This window comes from Momordica charantia (assembly GCF_013281855.1).
Source record: "Momordica charantia cultivar OHB3-1 chromosome 3 unlocalized genomic scaffold, Mcharantia_2.0 BLBB01000003.1, whole genome shotgun sequence".
NCBI lineage: Eukaryota > Viridiplantae > Streptophyta > Magnoliopsida > Cucurbitales > Cucurbitaceae > Momordica > Momordica charantia.
The window spans coordinates 17,068,451-17,091,541 of record NW_028275161.1 but is presented as its reverse complement, the minus strand read 5'-3'; the positions used below and the strand labels follow the sequence as shown (position 1 = coordinate 17,091,541).

General features: G+C 31.0%; 1 protein-coding gene across 1 annotated transcript; it reads right to left on the bottom strand.

The window, feature by feature from the left end:
* Positions 1–3,206: 3,206 nt before the first annotated feature.
* LOC111012548 (hyperosmolality-gated Ca2+ permeable channel 1.2) lies at positions 3,207–13,901 on the bottom strand. The gene is made up of 13 exons (XM_022286717.2): positions 13,742–13,901; positions 13,327–13,643; positions 12,434–12,778; positions 11,582–11,740; positions 10,477–10,612; positions 7,434–7,535; positions 7,028–7,147; positions 6,855–6,935; positions 6,119–6,459; positions 5,772–6,017; positions 4,894–5,218; positions 4,484–4,717; positions 3,207–3,658 (listed from the first exon to the last, which is right to left on the bottom strand). The coding sequence occupies exons 3-13, from the start codon at positions 12,745–12,747 to the stop codon at positions 3,392–3,394; spliced, it is 2,325 nt and encodes a 774-aa protein (XP_022142409.1). The 5' UTR covers positions 12,748–12,778; positions 13,327–13,643; positions 13,742–13,901; the 3' UTR covers positions 3,207–3,391.
* Positions 13,902–23,091: the final 9,190 nt, after the last annotated feature.

Genomic DNA, 23,091 nt, shown 5'->3' with positions numbered 1-23,091 from the left:
CGAGATATCTTTTTTTAGTAGGAGATATCTAAATTATTGCATGTTATAAAATTAGTATATATAAAGTTTTTATTTTAATATCTAGGATTAGTTTATGTGTACCTCGACTTATTTCACGATAGCTATCGATCCTACAATATTTTAAGGTCAGAAAATACATAAAAATTAATTCTTAAGATATATGGTCGTCTATAAAACTCTTGATAGTAAAAAAAAACAGAAAAAAATGTCGATAATAACTCAAGGTTGAGTTCTTTTGATGTGACAAAGTCATTTTTAAGGTACCTATAATTAAAATATTATTTATTCAATTAACGGTGTCAAAATAATCCAAATAATATTATTCATTTCACGGCGGATTACCTTAATTGTTTTTATTATAATAGTTTTTAGTATATTTGTTTTTATTATAATTAATTAATTAAAATCTTTGTGACACTCAAAAGTTATCAAATGTTATATTCTTTTTTTTTAGCTACATGTTATATTCTTTTTCAGGTCTCATAATTAAATGTATATATTAAAATGTAAATAAGTGATAGTATTTAATAGTAAACTCTTCGTGGCCAACCATAATATAACAATAAAAAAAACCAGAGGTGTGAATCATAATCTTATTAAACTAAATAAAAGAATCAAACTCTTCAAAACAAATCATTTTTAGTTCACATAAATTTAAAATATTGTTTATTTTCACGCTTAAAATAACTCAAATACTATTCCCTGTTATTTACACTATTATAATTTAATAAATTGCTTTGCTATGTTATTTACACTATTATAGCTTAAAAATTGCTTAATGATAATTAACAAATAATCATATCAAATCCATCATAATGATTTATTTATCACAATTGGAATGTAAAGTGTGTATATATAACCTTCTTTATATAAGTAGTTTAGTGTGTCAATTTCCATAAACTAACTTCTCAAATTGTACCATAGTTGGACATTCTTTAATTAATTAATCTAGTAATTTTCTTCTAAATACGCTTTTAATTAATCTAATAAATAATTCTATATATGTAAAGAATTTCTTTTATAGATATAACCTTGTTTATATAAGTATTTTCTTTAGTGTCAATTTCCATAAACAATTTGAGGTCAAATTGTATCATAGTTGGCAATTCTATATTTAACTAATCTAATAATTTCCTTCCAAATATGCCATTAATTAATTTAATGAATAAATAAATTACCACCATAACTCAATATTTAAAAGATTAATTACCAGCTTTTTTAAGTTGAAAGTTCAATCTTTCATCCTTCAAAATCAGCATTTTAAACATATTATTGGTTAATATCCTATATTAAAAAAACTATAAAATAAAAATAAGCTTAAGTTTAACATTTTTTCATTATTAATTTTTTATTAAAGAATTCATGCAACTGTTTTTTTTTTTATATATATAATTCATGGCACTGTTTTGTTCCATAATAATCTTACAAAGTAGAATGTTGTCCTTGTAGCTTGATTAATTGGTCAGCTCACCTCTACAATTTGGATCCTTGAAATCAATTCATATATTTTTGTAAGTTCTTTTATTGTTTTCTAGGAGAATCGGTGTAAACATATTTGTGGGCAACTAATGTTGTTTAACAGAACAAGTGTGGGAGATGACCTTAAACGATCAAACCCGCAAGCTTTTAACTTCTCACACAAAACTTCATGAATTTTTGGGGTCAAAGACCGCTCTTGTATAGACCCATTACAAGACTTCCTCGGATAAGAATCATATACTTGCAAATAGTATTTAAACCTTAATTATATCTATACCTTAATATCTATCTATATTTTTTTTTTTTTATATAACTAATTTGTTTCTTGTGAGTTTTTCAAAGAATAATAATAAAAGAAATTTTTTTTTTACCATAAATTTCAAGAACGTTTATCATAAACTTACAATTTTACCGAGTTAGATTATAGGATTGGACAAGTATCGCAATCTTTAGCTTTAAACTCAACAGTGCAATTCTGACTTTTTAATAGATATTTATGTGAACACTCGTCCATAAAAGGTGTTTTCAAAAAAGAGAGAGAGAAAAATCCTAGAGTTTTTTTTTTAACATTTGTAGATTTGATAAGATTTATTGAATAATTAATCTTTTATTTTTGGAATAGGAGATTCAATCTCTAGGAAACTAACAAGATTTTTTTTAATAAATCTCATCAAAAACACTAACACGCCATCCAAACGAGCATAACTCAACGGTAATTGTCATATACCTACAACCATGAGATTGAATTAGTCATTAAAGCTAGCAATCCCTAAATATTTCATTATATATTAAATTGAATTCAACTCACTAGAGTCGGTAAAACCATAAATTTTGGACCAATTATAAAACGTCATTATCTATTTTATTTAGGAATTAATTATATACTAACCATAAATTAAATTAAAGATAAATTAACAATTAAAATATGTAATTGGATCGAGAATTAGGTCTGAAATCAATTTGGTTCGCAAACTTGGCCCACCAGGAGAATTAATATTTACCAATGAAAACACCAAACTGAAATCAGAGGAAATTTTTATCCACTCAATTGAAAACAGAATCCAGTCTGAAATTAAATCAACAGTAAACCCAATTACAAAATTACAAAAATAGTCTCCTAATTTATTTATTTATTTAGGTAACTAGTACATTAGAAATATTAATCCGATCGAATGTTGAATATGTTGATTTGAAATCAGTCCAAGACTAATTATATTAAAATTAAGGTTTAAAAACCATGTTTACTTTAAACATCTATTTTAATCTTTATTTCTAACTTTCGTCTAGTATTTTTAAAACATTTGTTTTGGACCTGTGTATTTTTAAAAAATAATCTCATTTTTTTAATTATAATTTTAGTATGACACTTTATGCATTAAATTTATCAAAATATAACTATAAATTTATATTAAATGGAAAATAGTTTCCATTTAGTATAATTTATGTTAAAATTTTACAAATAAAGATCAAAATAGTCAATTTTAAAAAATACAATGACCTAGTACTTTTAACCTCTACCTTAATTTATAAAACAGAGATCTTACTTCAAAATATTAATTTCGCAATTTAAAAAAAAACGTACCTGACTTTCATTAAGAACAGACAATAGCTTAACAGACAACAGAGAGCTTCCTACAAAAGGATTCTATACATGGAAATCTAACTAAAAATTACAAAATTACAAAAGAGGCTCCAAATTCCAATGGTTGAGAATAAGAGATAATAATCTTTGATATTAAGAAACAAACTAAATCAAAAAATTATAGAATGCTCAGCATAATGACAGTTCTCATTAATTTACAACCTCATTTCTCCACAACAGAAACACATTATATTTATAGAAGTAAAATGTACAGAGAGATGTGAATCCTATATACCTTGGATACGTTTTTCAAGGTTGTTGGTTGTCTCTCCGAACCTCGGGCAAAGATGGAGAGGTAGGAGCACTGGCTTTGCTCGGCAACGGAGTGTTCCTTCTCGACTGGCGCTTTGTCGCTACCAACACACTCTCTGTTTCAAACGCTTGGTTCGACTCGGCTTCGTCATCGTCTTCTTCACTTTCCTTGAAAACTGGATGGGCATATGCACTTTGCAAGTAGCCTTTCAAATTCAGATTTGGCTCCCTCGCACGTTCCAAAGTATCCTTCATCATTGCTTCCTATGACATCACAAGTCAACTTTTAAATGAGCATAATTCAAAATGGTTAAAGCATATATCAAACCAAAAGGTCGAAGATTCGAATCCTGAATCTGAATTTTTTTTAACGAACGTTTCACTAAAGGGTGGTAAACCAAGTACAAAGGACAGAATACAGGACTCAAATTTGAAGAGCAAAGGCTTTCACTTTAGAGGAAAGAATCCAAAATTGCATCATGTAATTAGGAAAAGATATTGTTCAACTCACGAGTTAGGACTACTAATGACCCGAACTTATATTTGGTACACGAGTTTGTTGTTGAAACTAGGGATTTATTATCACACTCTGCTATATTAACTTCAAGTATCAACTCACCTTTGATAACACATACTTTTACAAATCGTAAACCCACCAACTAAATACACGTCACAACTTAGAAACATATGACTTATTCCTTTGCACAATTCAACATATACAAACTCAGATTCAATGAACTCATACTTATGTTAAAATCATGGGATAGAGCCAAATATCCCGTTAAAATCGTGAGTCAAACATTTCATTTATGGTCTAAAACCAACCTTGAACTCTATTAGAACCAGCCTGGTATCTTTTCACCAAGTTAGATATCAGATAATATTATTTCTAAATAAAAGAAGAAAAGATCTATTCCATAAATAAAATCAGGCTATCTAGGATGAACATGAATCGTGAAAGAAAATGATAATTGGGAAACTTTGCTTTCATCAATCTAAAGATAGAAAAACAAAATTCAACTTTCAGGAAAGAAAATGATGATTCTCAAAGCACACACTATTTTTTCATATCGATAAACTTCAACAAACCTGTATGGGATATCGGAGAAATGCAGGTTCATAACGGCCTTTACAGTAACGGTGGAATGCTATGGTGATTACTGGAAGTGCAATTAGAAATGGGGTTGATTGGGCAGCTTTCTTTGTACTTAGTAATCCCATTAGAACCACCTGTGAGAAAATCAATGCAGAAATGATGCGCCCATGGACATCAGGCCAGAATGCTGCAGCACTCTCATATTCTTGGTTGTAAACATTTATGATCTGCAATTTTTTGGAATGGTAATTAATATAACATTCAGTAATATAGACGTCATGCAGCAGAAAAATTTGAAAACACGTGTGCAACATACACTCTGAACGCATAATCCATGAGAAACACGAAAAGAAGAAAAAACATTGAGACTTCAAATTCAGCATCTTGTGCTCGTAAGACTAACCTGATGGCGGAATACAACAAAGCTGAAGGCAAAGAAGACTATGATGAAAGGAAGGAGAAGAGGCGTCACGGTTGCATATACAAGGCCTAATAGAAAATACAACTGTATTCGAGGTTCTCCTGTGTTGAAACCAAGACTTCCTGGATCCATTGCCTCTTCCCTGTCCTTCTCAGTCTTTACTAAGAAAAAGTTCTTTAAGTGGAACATTACTAGGGGCTTCAACATCAAAATCTCCCCAGCAATGCCAGCCCATCCATCAACCATAATATAAGTTATGAAGAAAGTTGCTTTCATTGGAATCGCTACACCAATTGTCTTAGGAATTCTGCAGATAAGGAAAAAAGGGAGGGACAAAAGGTGGAATATTTGATCAGAATTCTATGCTCGTGGAATAGTTTTAACTGACAAATTAGAGATGAAGATGTGAGGCAACACCAGCAAGCAACATGGACAAGAGGTAATTATTTACTGATGCTAATTTCGAACTGAGATGTGCTGTGGTCAAGGTTAAAACACACACCCGCAGTTTTACATATATTTTTTTTTTTTGTAACTGAAACGCACCCGCAGTTTTACATATAGGAAACGTAAAATAAACATTTAACTTTAATTAACATTAGAGTACCCAAAAAACAATATATGCATGTACTGCTGATAGTGAGTCCTCCCTTAGAAACACGGGCAACATAAAAAAAAAAAAAAAGCACTCAACCATATACATAATCAAACAGACATGGTATAGCCACAACAACTTGCAAATCGATAACTCCAATTCTTCAATGGAAATGCATACAACAGCCTCAAACAAGATCAACTATTATGGATCACGGACTAATTTTAAGGGAGTAGAGTATGATCAATTTAAGAGAGAATCTTACTGATCCGCAGACTGCTTAAGAAAAGAGCTCAGCTGTTCAAAAGCAGCTCCTGCAATTACACTGCCAAGGAATACATTCACGAAGTTGAAAATGTAATAACGAGCTGCTGCTCTCCTTTCCAGAGATGACAAAGATGTAAACCCTTCAAATTTAGCCATTATCATCAATATTGTAGGCAAAAAAATGAGAAAAATCTTCAACACAATTCCTGGAAGAAAACCTTGGACAAATGACTTAATAAAGGACCTGAAAAAATTAATAATAAATGAATAAATCAAAACATAATTTCTAATTGTCATTAATTCAAAAACCAATGCAGGATTTAAAAGATCCAAGGTGAAACATACCTTTCAATAATGGGTTTCAGGAATGGTGCCATCTTCTCAATCCCCTCAATGCTCGCAAGAGACTGTACTATTGATATGGGAATCATGAAGAAGAAAGTAAGAAAGAAGAATGCAACGCCCATGATTAGCCTTTTAACAGTAAGTGAAACATATGGGACTGCTAGATTTTCCCAATATACATCACGTGGCTCTGGAGCCCATTCTGTCAACCAGATAGTTGGATTTCTAGATTGCTGAGTTTGTGCACAAACAGCTGCACCCCAACGCGACTTAAATGAAACAAATGCTGCTGGCATTATAGATTTTGGATCATTGGCAATCCTTTTTCTCTCCGAGGCTATCTGGACAGTACAAAGACCTCAATAAATATAATGGAAAAAACAAGGACCTAAAATAGGACGAAGCATTGATGAATCCTATGTGATTTCCTACAATTTTTTCCTAATTTACAATCTAGTAAACACTAATTCATCTCCTATAATCAAGGGAGAGGTACTTAGTTGGCAGAAGCAAAAAGAGCCAATAACCTCAATATGTGAATTAATGCAAAAAAATATATTGATATTATCAGCTTCTATCCATAGACAGTGCAGCTTAATTAATAAAAGGTCTTATGATTTCAAACTCCTACTGTTTGACACTGCTCTTAACCATACATAAAGTGTAAGTTATCACAATAGTATAATCCAAAAGGTGTGCAAAAAGTTCAAGATAGAATCTGGTAAGAATTACTTACTTCTGTGGACAGCTTCTCAATCTCTAATGTCTGAAAATCAATCGCGTCCACTTTCTTTCCCCAAAGTCCAAGAAAACCAGTCTAGTTGCAATACCAATTTCAGTAGTGGTTTTTAGAAAATCAACATAGGATGGAAGAAGATGCTTTAATAGATATGCCAGTTAAATAGTTACCTTCATAAGAGGCCTAATTGTAGAGTCTCTTGAATACTTGAGTTGGTAAAAATCAAGCCAGTTCTGCGCCTTTTTCTTCTTCTTAACCAGTTTGGCTAGCTTGTTTGCATCATATACCACCTGCATATATTTTATTCAAATCACAAGAAGTTTGTAACATGTTCATTGTAAGAAATATGAGCCTTCAGTAAATTCCAGAACAGTGTCAAACACATATTTAAATTGTTATCATTTTACACTAAAAGGAAAATATTTTTCCAACGGCAAATGCTGCATTCCATGCAACATAGACGTATTTTGGATGGTCTGGCCCATATTTGAGATTTTATTTCCTTTTTATTATTTTAGATTTGAGTTTTTAAAATAAAGTTAAAAACAAAAAAAAAAGGAAGAAGAAGACACCAACCTGATGAGTAAGATAGTTATCTGGATGGTTCACTAAGAAAAAGTGCTCAACAAGCTCACTAACTGTTTCATCCGGATCTGGTGGGACATTTCTTACAAGGACCTGCCAAAAAATAAAATAAACAAGTCAAAGTTCAAATTAAAGCATGATATTAGTGATGCGGCCTGAAAAAGTGAACCATGCTATTCCAAGAACACTTCAACAAGTCATCCAAAAGTGGAAACCCAACCCCCATACCGATACCCATACCTTCCCTTCCTTTTACTGTCTTAAACACGGAATCCTTTTTCCTATACCAGAAACAGTAGTACTTATGTATCAAATTCACAGCAATGTGACTAGGCGTCAACTAAGAGAACAGGCTAGGAATTACAAAGGGTACTTTCCAAGTTCCGACTAGCCGGGGAGAAGAAGACTTACAAGAAGACATCAGAGTTGAGTGCCCAAAGAGGGATTTCTCAGCCCAACTCTAAAATAAACCCCTCTCACTGTCTCCCCTTAAAATTATAACATCTATTCACAGTTTTTCAAGGCCCAATAGAATGGCAGCAGCCTCATTTCTCCAATAGTTTTACATCGCCACTTGTCAGAAGGAATAGAAGGAAAGGAATATTATCGAAAAGACCTGCCATCAAATATTGAGCATCCCAATCCAGAACAAAAGGAAGCTGGCTGTCATAAATTATCTAGGATCTTATAGCAAAGAGTGTGTGGTCAAAGCTCCCCTTACAAGGAACACGTAGATTCAGAATGAGAGGCAAGGCGATGTCTCCACCAGATCATGTTACTGGCAAGCATCTTTTAAAGGCATGATTCATACAAACACCAATAATTATTTTATTATAAGAAAGAAGACTTCATGTAACCAAAATTACAATGGATGCCAATGAGATCATAAAGATGCTTTGACCAAGAAATGTTTTGAAAGAGAGCGCTCCAAAGGAGAGAACTTCACAAATTTTCTCTTTATCTCTTGACATATCCTTAAATATTCTACAATCTCTCCATTCAAATCTACCATGCAATTCCTTTGATAGCGTTTCTCCATAGGAACTTTGCTTTTGTTTTAAGGGGATGGGCCTCCAAGAAGATGTTCAAAAGCTGGAAGGGTCCGAGTAAGGGAAGGACCACGCTGTGTTGAATAATAGTGGGAGAGAAAACCAAAGACTTCGAACTTAAAAAAGTTGGAAGGAAAAAATGATTTTACAGACTTGAGAGAACTAAAAGCAACTTAGGGTAAGTTTGGTTGGATAAACAGAAATCTTGAAGACGAGACATTCAAGTATTCCATGTTTTTAGTGTTGATCATGTGTTTGGTGGGCAGGTATAAAAATTATATTTCAATTTTAAAAATTATTTAAATGTATTTAGTAATATATTTGTAAACTAGTAGGTACCAACTAAATATCTAGTTCAATCCAAAATATTATTAATTAATTTATTAACATATATGTTGTAAATGTTTTGTAATTATTATTTTACAAATATTATATAATTTATAAAATAATATGTTTTACCTATTTTAATTTTAACAATAAAGTTTATATCGTTTTAATGTAATTCTTAACTTTAAAGTTTCAAATTTTAAATTTGTAAACACTCCAAATATAAAAATGTTTTCAGAATTTCCAGTTTTAGAATCCGAACTCAATGTGAAGAGACTTAAACCCAATGGTCCTGATCAAGCTTAGAAGAGAAAATGAAAATCTAGTAACCACTTGGTGAATTGGGGGAAGACGGCGCTTCCGTTGCAATATGGAGGTCTTGGTATAGGGGCCTTACATCAAAAGAACAATAGCTTACTGCTTAAATGGCTATGGAGATTTACCCAAGAAACTAATGCTTTGTGGCAGAAGGTGATTGTAAGTATCTATGGAGAAGATTCCCAGGGATGGTGTACACTTCCTCCTAAAGGACGTGCTAGGAGAAGGCCGTGGTTTGATATTTTTAAAAACAACACGTTCTTTTTCAAGTTCCTTGATTTCAAGGTGAGAATGGGAAGTAGAGTTAAATTCTGGTCGGACAAATGGATTGGGAATGATTCTCTCCGAAACTTGTTCCCTGTCATGATCAATCTTTCTCCTTAAGGCAACGGTAGCTGAGTGTTGGAACGTAAATGAAAATGATTGGGATATTGGACTACGCAGAGGCCTTTTCGAATGGGAGGTTGAAAGCTGGATGGGGCTTATTCAAGAAATTGATGTGGTGCGGTTGGGGGAAGGTGAGGATCAAGTAGTTTGGTCCACAGACAAAAATGGTCAGTTCTCCACTCGTTCGGCCTTTTTGAATTTGGTGGATTGCAGCCCCTCTTCGAGGTCCCCTCTTATTTCAGCAGTGTGGAAATTTAAGGCTCCAAAGAAGGAAAAAGTGTTCCTTTGGTCCCTTGCCCATGGAAGTTTGAATACCCATGATAAACTCCAGAGACTGGACACTGTCCCCCTCGGTCTGCACTCTTTCTATGAAGCACAGTGAGAACATGGATCACATGTTTCGGCACTGCCTTTTTGCTTCACAGATTTGGCATTTCCTCCTAAATATTTTTGAGATCTCCACTTGCTTCTTTTTGAGATCTCCACTTGCTTCCCAAGACAGATTGAAGATTGGATGGCTGAAGCTCTTCATGGTTGGACCCTCCCTAAGAAAACAAGGTTTATCTGGTGTTGTGCCTCTAGAGCTCTCCTTTGGCATATTTGGCTCGAAAGAAACTATCAGGTTTTTGAAGATAAGTCCACTACTTTTGATCTCTTTTGTAGGAATATACAGCACACTACCTCTTGGTGGTGCATCAATTACAGTAAATTCTTTTGTAATTACAAACTATCCATGTTCATGCACAACTGGATAGCGGTTGTTTAGTTTTTTAGGTGGGGTTCCCTCTACCCCAGCCTTTAGTCTGTCTTCCTTTTTTGATATATCCAAAGAAAGTTACTTATCTAAAAAAAAATGAAAATCTAATCTCACAATAAAGAGAAGTATAAAAGTAATCTGACCCATTTCAAAGTAATAAGTTTATCATACTAAACAAGTCAGGTTCTAATCTCACTGTAAACTGATCTGGACGGCGTTTTTCTGATGCAAGAAATTGCAATCTCAGTGAGGCAACCTTCTCATACTCCTTCATGAGTATATAGCATGTCCAGATGGTAAATGCATACGCCATCACTATATGACTCCAAAACCTACATTTTAGAACAACAAATAAAAATTGAAATAACGCTCAACATCAGAGAGAAACAGACATCAAAATTAACAGTCATTATTAGCAAGAGTAGAAAAGCACTGCAGTATTTTATTTATGAGAAACTAAAATTTTATAGACCAAATCAGAGGATATATAAGTACCACTGCAGTATTGAAGAAGAACATAAGAGATACTAAGAGAGTAAAAAGTTCAATCAAGTTTCCTTTCCTTATCTTAACATTTTTGCCCTAGGGGAGATGACTACCCCCCAACAGACTTAACGTTCCGAACAGAATATAACCCATTTAAAATTCTCTAAACGGAAAACTGAAGATTAGGTTATTGTGGTGACAGCAATAGTGTAAACTGTTCAAGACTGATTCTACGATCATGTTACCAAAGAACCAGTACATGTTTAAATTGCATGCAAGCGAGAACATTTTGGCATGTTTCATTTTATCTCATCAATATAATATAAAGAAATTATGAAAGACATAACCTGCAAGATATTTTGGTCATATGCGCAAGAAGAAAGAGGGGTTTTAAAACTTGAACAAACCAATGCAGTAATAGTTTCTTTTTTTTCTCTTTTTTTCAGTTCTAACATGTGGGGGTGGGAACTCGAACCTGAGACCTTTTGGTCGGGATGTACTTAATCAATTGAGCCATGCTCAATGCAACAATGATTGAACATCAAGTGCTAGTAAAATGTAATTATCAATAGGGACTGTGAACCACGTATTACGTAATTGGTAAAATTTTTAGTAACAGAAGGACCTACAATTAATAAGTAACAGAAGAAAATGACACTGAAGTTTAAGAGGATATCATCAAACCAGACCATAAGTATCCTGGCAAGTGTCAACAATCCATACGGGTGTGCAAAACCATGGAGCATCTATGGCCCACACAGGCTTACTAAGAAAAAGTTCCATTATAGCTCATGAAAGAAAGAAGCCTTTCAAACCTTTGTGATTTAGCAGGGATGTTTGATATTGAAAGCTTATCGATATCACTAGCAGTCACATTTGCCGTGTCTTTAGCAATATCCAGATTATCATCAGTATAATTAACTGGCACCAGTACAGCCCATGCAAGGAATGCTATAGGGACAAAGATCTTAAGCCTGCAACGAAGGTAAGGAAAGATATGTTAAATATTACAACCAACATTTACCGTGGAACTTAAATTCAAAAAATATAAGGGCAGATGTCAACCAAAATTAACAATTGAGATTGTCAGTGAATGAATTGCTAGCGACAATCCTGAAATCTAACAAAAGATCATGGTAACCCAATCCAAATGAGTGTTTTCGAAAATATATTGATCGGAAATATCTCTATGATAATGTTACTTACGCATATATTTCTCTTCATTTCATTTCACTCATTGAGATTTTTTACTCGACAACAATCTTCAGAATATTATTGGTTCAATTGAATACCTTGTAGCATCAGTTTTCTTAAAATAAAAGATGAATTTAAACTACTCTTTTTAATTCAATGTGTGAAAATGGGTAAATAGATACTATAAAGACTATCATTTTCACCTTTTTTTTTTCAAAATTTTAAAATAGACAAACAATCCAAATCAACCAGACCCAAATACCATATAATTGGTTTGGGTTGGGTCCGTCACCTAACAAGAGTAGTTTAAACTGGACATATTTTACAACTAAACCACTAAAATTGAGTCTAAAATATCTCTAAATCCATTCCAACATGTGATTGGGATTCATATGCAAAGTTGTCATCAACATAAGCAGAAAAATGTATCGGATAGTTACAATAGAACACATAACATACGGCTCACTGCATACCCTATCAAGTATATCCGCAAGTACACAGCAGAATCCAATCCTGCATGGTCAATAAGCTCAGGTTCTGGCATTCTGATAGCTTCCGGCATCCAATTCAAAAACTTTAGATATGACCTGAAGTCCAAGTTGACAAACCTACGTACAAAGGCACCTGCGTGTGCTGGACTGCTCCTTAAACCCTTCAAATACCACTTTGAAAAGTACACCCTATCATTGAGAGGCTGAAGCCTCAAGACGGCAAAAACCAAAAGAAAGATGAATGCACTGATAATATTGAAAGCTGCAGAAACCCCAATATCCTTTAAATTAGCCATTTTCCTATGGCTCCGCAGGCGAGTTTATTTCCTGAAATAGAAATTAGAGCGTATTCAGTCACCAAACTAATGGAAATAAATCGTCTGCAAGGTTTTGACACCACTGAAGGCACATCTACATTCCCACTAACTACTAAATTAGAGTACCGAATCCAACATCCAGCTCTTTCAAATAATCTATTAGCTAAATGAAACCGTGTTATCAATTACAATAATACACATCTAAAGAAACATTAAACAAAAAGTTGACATTGTCGAGGACTGGAATGCAGCCCAATTAGCAGTTGGGAAAAACACGAATTAGCATTTACATTGATGATTTCAATTAACGACATGAATTTGACTAGAAGAGTTCATATTATCCACAAATGAAGTAGTTAAACGTTTCTGGTGGCACCAATTCCATTATTAGTAAACTGTTAGGTATAATGAAAGGGAATCAAGAATACGAAGCAGTTTCAGCACAAACCACGCAGAAATAGCAACAAAATTGACTGCGGAAGACTAATTAAATCCCACCCGATTCACTTAAAAGAACACATTAAAAAGAACGAGTACAATAAAAGAAGAACTCCCTACTCGCTATTATTCTCCAAAGCAACCCTCCACAGCCCTCCGCACGCCAAAATCTGGGAGAATCAGAAATACCGAAGAAGAAGATGAACCAGACAGCCTTCGGATTGCTCGAATCAAGCCAGAGAAGATTCTTAAACTCCTGCTGCGGGAAAACCAACACTATACGCTACTAATCTCCCTTTCTTCTCTCCGATTCGCCGCCACCAACTTGCCCAACCAAAAGAGGCAACCATCCAACGGACAATGAATTGCGTCCTGAACTAACAACTTATCACGTGAAAATCCAACCAAAAATAGCGGAATTATCAGAGTATCTCACGCTGCGAAGAAACCAACACCAAAAGCACAGCCATAGTCAGATTCAAGGAAAGCTAAAGCAATACAGATAGAGAGAGAGAGAGAGAGAAGAGAGATAAACCTTGTGGAGAGTGGAATGGTGATGAACAGTTGAGCGTGAGATCCATGAGCTTGAGGTAGATTTTATCGTCGGGGAATTTTCTGAAAGTAATCAACTGTTGAACTTCAATTAGTGTCTCTAATTTTTTTTCTCTTGATTTTAATTAAGTGGAAATCAGAAGAATCGGGAAACGGACTTTTCGATGTCGGCAAATCCCACGTGGATAATATAACGGCTATTTTTCTGTCTCCAGTTCTTCAAGGAAACAAAAATAATAATAAAAAATTAAGAAAAGGACTTTCATTTGGAAGAGTAAAAGTTTGCAATAAAAGTTGCAATCAGATGGGCCTTAGACTCCGTGGCATTAATAATCTATAATCTATTGAGGAAAAAGCCTCCTCACATCAAATTCATGTTAGATCTAGATAAAAATAAAAAATTAAATTATGGAAAATTATAAAAAAAAATTGGAAGAGGAAAATTCAATATTATCGTCTTTAAAATTCAATACTATTGTAGTAAAGAGAAAACCAATAAGATTAGGAGATCTTAAAAAATATATATATCAAATTAGGAAATTGACATAAATTTTTAGCTTAAACATATCAAATTGTCCCAATTTTTCAGATATTTTTCATGAATATATGATACATTTAAGGTAATTACATGGATGGCATAAAGTAAAGTATGTCAAAACAGTCAAAACTATACTATGTTTAAAAATAATGTAACGAATTTTGATTTTTACTGGTAAAATATTAAACATTTTCATTACATCATTTCATGAAAAACAATATATTAAAAGTTGTTTACATAAAATTAATGCGTCGTTAATTTATGATTTTATTAACCTACGTGAACACATTAAACATTGTAAAAAATAATTAATTTTACTTTGTATATGAACTAAAGTTCACGTATCAAAATAACATTTACATGTTTAAATATGTTATTAAAACAATAATCCGTGATGAAAAGGGTCTTTAATTTACATGTATAAATACGTGCGGACGAATCCTTTTGGAGGAGGAAGGAATTTTGTCGGAGAATAAAGGGGTTGGGCGGTGTGGAACACGCGCCCCTCGTGCGTTCCGCGTGGCGATCGCGTTTGGGAGGTTAGCGGGTGGCAAGATTTGGACAGCCGCGGGACAGTTGGATGAGACCGGCCCGGCCCGTCGGGTATGAACGACCAAAAAAACAAAAGTTAAATAAAATCCAAAGAGGAACCTAATGTTACGCCGTCGTTGACCGTTGCGGATGACAATCCAATGACCACTTGCCACATGGCATCTTCCAACCTTTACATGGTGCGAATAGAAAGGATATTGGTTATTTATTTATACCATTATAATATTAATACTTTTGACTTTTATATTGTGAAAATTTTGGACTCCGTCCATATTTCAAATTTTGAACGTGAATAACATTTAGGTGTTATGACTATCTAACCCTCTTAAAATTTTGAAAATTAAGAAAAATAAATATATAAACAAGAGAGAAAAAAATAGATGTTTTTTTTTAAATAATAAATAACTGTCAAATTTTTAATGATAATAATGTAGAAATATTTTATCTTATCCCTTTTAGATAATGGACGAGTTCCTTTCTTGTCTTGTCCAAAAGATTTATAAATTCTCATTGGAGAAGGACTCTCTTGTACTAAGGTCTTACATATGGGGCAATGAGTTTTCTTTATCTTGCTCGTTGTTAGTTCATTTAGCATCTTTCAATTGGGCTATTCTTTGAAAAGGTAAATTATTCTTTCTTTATTGACCGATCAACACATAAGTATTATTATTTCACAATTGAAAAATATTTATTTTATATTAATTACTAATGTTTCAGGTTTTCAATCATGTTATATTTTGGTCCCTAAAGTTGTGAATATTTTGAGATTTCCACTTACAAATTAACTTTTGATTCAATTCTCAATATTAACTTTTCATTCGTTATTTAACCAAAAAAAAAATCATTTTGAAATTTGACATCTATGAGGCCTATTAGGGTTAGGAATCTAATAGGATTTAAACCTAATTATTACCATTGGTTAAAAATACTATATTGTTTTTTTTTTTTGAGACAATAAAAATACCATATTGTTATTGTTCAATAATGCAAAATTTTTCAAAGACAATTTTGTTGCATTGGATTTGACCAACAATCAAGTAAACATATATAGTTTGCACTCCTATTAAATTTCTATGGGTTCTTTCTTTTTCATAATTATTAAAAAAAAATCATAAAACAAATTTGAAATGAAATGTTAATAATTATTTGAAATTCTCCATCACTAGATTAGACAAATGGAGGTGATAGGGAAGATAATGCCATTGCCATTAATGACTGCCATTTAGCTTTCTTTTTAAAAGTAAAAAGATTCCTAACCAATAGAGAATTGTGGCCACAAATTTCCCTTTTACTAAATTAAGTTGCATAGAATTTTTTAAATATTATATTCGCAAATAAAGAATAAAAATTCAAACTTGCCATCCATAATTAAAACAAAAAAAAATACAAATATTTAACTATTTGGGTTGGGACATAGTTCAACATTTAATATATTTGGTTATTTATCTATTTGAGTCGGGAGTTAGGTTTAAGATGGAAGATTGACTTGTATATCATGTTACATAATATAGAAGTATTTTACATTAATTAAATTAAATTTATGCACTACGAAATTGGAGAGGATCAAATAAAATTCAATCCATAATTTATTTTATTTGAGAATTCAAATTCAAAGTTAAAAAAACTCAGGCATTTACCCAATTAACAAAAAAAATAATATAGGTCAAGAAATTTTGAAAATTAAAAAAAAAATGTGTGTATATATATAACTCAAATCTAGTATAAAACATGATAAAAAAATCATACTTATACCATATTTTTAAAAAATGAAAAATTGTAATGTTTTTTAAAATGCATATTAAATTAGTTTATCCAAAACTAATTTCCAACATTTCAACTATTTTCAATACTTCTTTTTTAAAGAACTATTTTCAGTACTGTTATGTCGCCGATTATTAAACAACTAATAGCAAGAAGTATATTTCAAAATAACGACAAGACTACAAATAAACAAGTGATTTACCAATAGTGTTTGCGAATCTAAAATATAATAAATTTAAAAATATGGAGACTAAAATCATCGGAGAAAATAAAAAGATTGAGAAAGCGGAAGGTAAAAGGAAATGAGTGTCTTTTTTTTTATATATATTAACAAAAATGTAATTATGTGTAAACCAGCTTCTAACCCCAAAAATAATTCAACTATCATTAAAGATTTGATACAAATATGTGACTTCTTTCTAAAGTATAGTTTTCTTTTCAAAAAGCAAATCTTTATGGCAAAGCCTTCTTTGCCACACAAAAATAAATAATAATGTGTATGGAATTATTCTAAAGTATATAAGAAATTTGTATGGCTTGAATTCCAAGAAATCTTATAAGTATAAAATGTATTAATGCTTTTATATGAGTATATGTATGTATATTTTGATAAATTTGTTTAATCACTGCTATCAACGACGAAATAACAAAAAGCTCGATGACAAAAGATAGTCTCATTATGACAAAAAAATAGGTTTCGTGGTCAAGTCAAGAATTTTTTTTTTCCTATTTCATTATCGTAGTAGAGACTTTTTTACTAACACACTGTTAGCATATTTTCAGCTCTTCTTTTTTACTATTTATGCACACGAGGATGTTTTGCCCTCGTAGCAATGGAAATTTATACGTGGTTGAAAGTAGTATTTCTTGTACTAATCCAAATTAATTTAAAAGTACTACATATGACGTTATATTTATAAGGTAAATGAATAATAAACGTATGTAGTAAAATTAACGGACTAAAATGACTTTAAAGTAGATTCAAAGAAGTAAAAAAAAAAGCATAGTTTATGAATCTTAATAGAATAAATATAAATGTTCACGACTATAATATGATTTAAAATTAAATTAACTAAAATTTGGAGAATTGTAATTGCATCTAAATAAATGAATTTTTAAAAAACTCAAAACTAATAAATGATTGGATTGAAAATAAGTTTCAATTTGTAAAATTGATATAATATTATTCAAGTCTAGTTGAGTGATGATTTTGGATTTTGATTATATACAAGAAAAATAGCTCAAAAGTTAGATATCTCTATTAATTAACAAATAGCTCAAAAGTCAACAGAAAAAAAGCCAATAACCTTTGATCCATCAAAGTTTAGGATGATCATAAAATAAATAACATTAAAAAAATTAGTGAAAAATTAGCATATTGTATACTACTGTTATGTACATCTCATAGGTTTAAATTTGTATAATCGTCTAATATTATAAAATAAGCCTATATTTAATATGTGAATTATTAATTAATCTTAGATATTATAGATATGCTAATTTTATAGACTACATCAATCTAATGATCTATGCAAATCAAGATTTTTAAAACCTACTTCTAAGATTCATTTTCTTTAATTCACAAATTATAAATCCGTAAATCAAATTACATGATATATTACATAAAATTATTTTCCTCCTAATGATATTTTAGGGTGTGTTTGGGAGTGATTTTGTCAGGGCCATATCACTTTCATTTCCATTGATCAAATTAAAAAATTGATTTTAGGAAAACACACAAAAATCACTTGAAATTGATTTTTAAGGTGACGATTTTGAAAAATTAATTATTCTTAAATCTTTTTTCTTTTTCAAAATCACTTCTTACAGCATCACTCACAAACACACTCTTATTCTTTTACCATTCTACTTCTTGTTGCATAACTCATGTTATTCTATCTCAAAACTATACAAATTGAAGCTTACAAAAAATTGTGAGTCATATTCATACATCGGTTAACTAATTTTACGTGGAACTCCCATTCTACTTACAATAATAGGTTTGCTTATTCTAATTGAAAATATCTTTGTTGGTTAGCTCTCCTCGATATTTAGCCATCAAATTTTCTTCAAGGTTAAAGTGGTTATCTACTCTCGACTATTATTTTTTAGTACAATGTGGATGGGGGTCCAAACTCATGATATTTTGATCAGATGTCTTAACTAATTGAACTATGTTTAGATTGACACTTTCGACAAGTTACTCTTTCTTTAGAAAAATAAGTCTATATATATAGAGTAAAATAAATATTATATTAAACCTTTTTTTTTCTAATTACACCATTAGAAAGAACGTTCATATTGTTGTTGAAGGAGGTCCTTACTACTCAAGAGATTGAATTGGTTTGTTTGACCTACTAGGCAATTTGGAATGACGGGAATGCAGTTAGGGCTCAAAAACAAATTCTCGATTCCAGAAGTAGATGTGTGTTAAGGATTCCACATTGAAATGAAAAGAGACCTTACAATGGTTTGTAATAGACATGAGCTACTTCTCTTATTTTCAATATTGGTTTTGAGATAGAACATCATATATATTAATAGTATAAATAGATTTTATCTTACTATGAACCTTTTGTGGCCGAGCTTCTGGCAATTCTCGAAAGTACGAGGCTCGCGGCAAGATTGAACTTCCAATGTTTGATTTTTGAATCGGGTTCCCTTTGGGTAATCCATCAGTTTATCAAAGGGGAAGGTGAAACCCTATTGGAAGTTGGTAGCTGGGTAAAGGACATTCGCACTCTGGTTTCGAATTTCTCTCGTATCCATTTTGAGTTTGTGCGTCAAGAAGCTAAACAAGTTGTCCATAAAATTGCTTCATAAGCTTTTTCTCCGACACGTGGCTAAGCCCTCGTGACTTCATTTAAGTAATTCTAGTTCCTTTTCTTCTTAAAAAAAAAAAAGTAAAAAAGCCCAACAAAACTTTAATACCTATGATATGATATTAATTAAATTACCAATTGATAAAAATAAATAAATAAATAAATAAAGTTGACAAGATATGATACATTTAATTATTTTTTAATACTCCAACGTCAGCAATCACACGAGCATTTGTTATCACATGTTTAAATTTAAAAATAATAATGCAAAGGAACATTGAACCAAGTTGGTGGGAGGATCCACAATTTATGCAAGATATTCAAAAAGAATTATATCACCAATAATGTCATCAAATCTCTTAATCATTTTAGATCCATAAAACATGCAAATTTAATTGATAATTTTTTCCATTCCCACATTTACATTGAAGAATCGGTATACCATGTCAAATCGAGCATAATTCAAGTGGTTAAGGCACCTATCTTTGTCCAAGAGTTCATGAGTTCGAATTCTACCCCCACATGTTGTATAAAAAAAAATCGGCATAACATATAAATCTCAAATTACACCTTTGCCATTTATGAAACTTTCACTTTTGACAAGTCTTTGAGTCTAAGTACTATGTAGGCATGTAACACGAAATTTTCGTAAAACATATACGATGCATAAATTTTATATATAGAAATGCAGGTGGGACTTCGAACTCACGACCTTTTATCGGAGATGTATTCCTTGGCAAGTAAATAAATTATTCCCTACATAATATATAAATATATAATATTTATATAAAAATCTATATCCAATCAAATATGAAAAGAAATTAGGGGGAAAAAACAAAGATTCTTAAAAGGGAACAGGGAACCATTAACAGTTAAATGGCAAATCAAAGAGAATAGCCAGCAGATATGGACATTGATGTAGGCCAAAGTGATAATTCAACTTGACTTTTGAAAGTGACATTTTTTTTTATTAATCTCAAATATTTATTGTTTTGTTCATTATTTGTTTTTGTAGAGACTCAAAATTAAGAAAATATTCCTCTAATGATATCACGATCCACACCCAAGGGGTATCAAAGAAATCCAATACTTTACCATATCATATATTAATTTAATATCACATATTAATTTAATCCAATTTATCGGGTTCCATCGTGCTAGAGAGTCATTTTGGGTGGATTAATTCAGGGATAGAACTAAAACTTTTATATAAAAAAGTAAAATTTTGCATCGTAATATTTTGACGATAAAATTATTAGTATTTTAAAAATACTTTTTGAATTGCCACAGATTAATTGGTGGTAATTGTTTCTTATAAATTGAAGTTTATGTATTAAAATTGGTTGGATTAGATAAAACCAACACAAAACTATAATTAAGTAGAAAATCTTCTTTCTTTAGTTATAAAATTACAGGTATATTAAATGGAACAAGTATAAAGTTTTTTTTTCTAATAAAAGAATAAAATATCATAAATAATTATCAAATGTCATTCTACTTTTATTTATTAAAAAGATCGAAAAACAATAAATAAGAAAATTATCAAAGGAATTCTTTAATTTTCCATTTTTATAATATAATACCCTTCATTTCACATTCAAAAGTATTATGGAATTGAACTGTTTATTTATTTATTCTTTTACAACATGTTGAGGAGGGAATTCGCACTCACAGCTTCTTGATTGGAGCTATGCTCTCTTTGTCATTGAAACAGTTTATTGATAGTTTGTTGACAAATATGAAATGGTGGGTGGCATTAATGTCAATGTACAAATAGGCCCTGATATATATATATATATATATATTTTTTTTTTTTTGAGAAAGTACCGATCTATAATTAAATATATATATATTTATATTTAAATAAAATAAGAACTAATATAGAGGTAGATACCAATAATTAATTTTGAATTTTTTCAGAAAACGACAGTCATACCTACGAAATGAGATACTAATTTCTATTTATTATTTTATTTTTTCCTTATTTTTTTGTTCTATAAAATACACTTGGTCTGTCTATTCTTGATTTCTTTATTTTATGAAACGTTTGTAGAATCCTAGTCAAAATTTAAAATTCAAGTAGTTCTAAGACCTTTTTTTTCTTCTTTTCTGATTTGGTTAGGATTCTAAAATTATATCTTAAACGAGTAATGTAATCTGTGTCTTATATGGAAATAAAATTTGAATTTAACTTATCTTAAATAATAAAAATTTAAGACACAGATTACATTACCCATTTAAGATAATAATAATAATATTTAGAGTTTCAGACGTAGCTGAAGATGATACCCATTATCCGAATGGCCCAATCCACAAGGCCCAGCCCAGTTAAGAAATAACGTCTCTTAGAGCAATGGGCCGTCAAAGGACACTATTCAATATCCAGAAGCCCAAGTAAGGTTAGCATACGAAATAATATAATATTGGTTTAAATGCTATTTTGGTCCCTACTTTCGGCTTTGGTTGATTTTGGTCTTTGTATTTTCAATTTTTGTTCATTTTAGTTCCTTCAATTTTGAAATGTCATTTTTGGTCCCATACTTTTAAAAAGTGACTATTTTGATCCGTCTATTTTTATTTTGATCTTATTTATTCTGATCATAATTTCATCATGACACTTCATACGCTAAATTTATAGAAATGAAATCATAAATTTGTATTAAAATTTTACAAATAAGAACTAAAATGGTCGTTTTTTAAAAGTACATAGATCAAAACAAACATTTTAGAAGTATGAGATCTAAAATGAACCAAAGTTAAAAGTGGGATTAAAATAGATGTTTTAAAATGACGGAACAAAATAATATTTTAATCTTTAACGTTCTAAACATATTAGTTTTTCATGAGCTGATTTTATGTATTTTCTTTCTTTTTTTTTGAAAGGTAATTTTATGTATTTTTTATTTGTCCGTCTTTTCAATTCTTTCATTTTCTCGTCACATAATGTAATATATTATAATATTTTTTCAGATTGTATTTATATTAGATTGCCTTCATTCATCTAATGTTCAATCAAAAGAATTTTAATTATTGGGATTGGTTTATTAATGGTTTTTTCCTTTCTTTTTTGAGTTTTCTATTTATGAGTTTGTTGACAAATGAAACGGTTGGTGGTGTTGTGCACCACAGTAACGAATATAGGGTTAGGTGGATAATAATTTCTTTTGTATTTTACGTGAATGACACAGTCATGTTGATGTCTATTTGATGATAATTATTTTTTTAATGTTTAAAAAATAAAAATTTATACTGAATTTCTTTACTTGGTAAAAAGGTCTATAGAATCCCAGTGAAATTTTAAATTTTAAGTCATTTTTATTTTAGAAAAGCAATAATATTTTTGTTATTTCAGGGCATTTATTGTAATTTTCATAAAAAAAAACACAAGTATTAGACTAACTTAGTTTTAAGAAACAAATATGAACTAGAGAAGTTTTAAAATCTAATTTAAGAATCAATATACATTCAAGTAGTAGAGGTAAAAGTTCATTAAAATTCAAATGGAAAGGTAAGTATTTAGAGGTGATTTCTCAATAGCTCGATGTCAACATGTGATATACCTGATAATGATGAGTCAGCAAGGATTCACATATAGAAGATATTACAGTTCGAACTTTCGTCAGAGGTCAAGTTGAACGGCTGGAGATGGAGACGGTCGTA

What these genes read in the sequence shown, in the direction of transcription:
- LOC111012548 (XM_022286717.2), bottom strand. Translation starts at nt 12,747, where the DNA reads ATGGCTAATTTAAAGGATATTGGGGTTTCTGCAGCTTTCAATATTATC. An exon ending in TTGCGGATATACTTGATAGG is followed by an intron (nt 11,741 to 12,433) that starts GTATGCAGTGAG and finishes CCTTCGTTGCAG; the next exon opens with GCTTAAGATCTTTGTCCCTA. An exon ending in CTTAAGCAGTCTGCGGATCA is followed by an intron (nt 5,219 to 5,771) that starts GTAAGATTCTCT and finishes CCTTATCTGCAG; the next exon opens with AATTCCTAAGACAATTGGTG.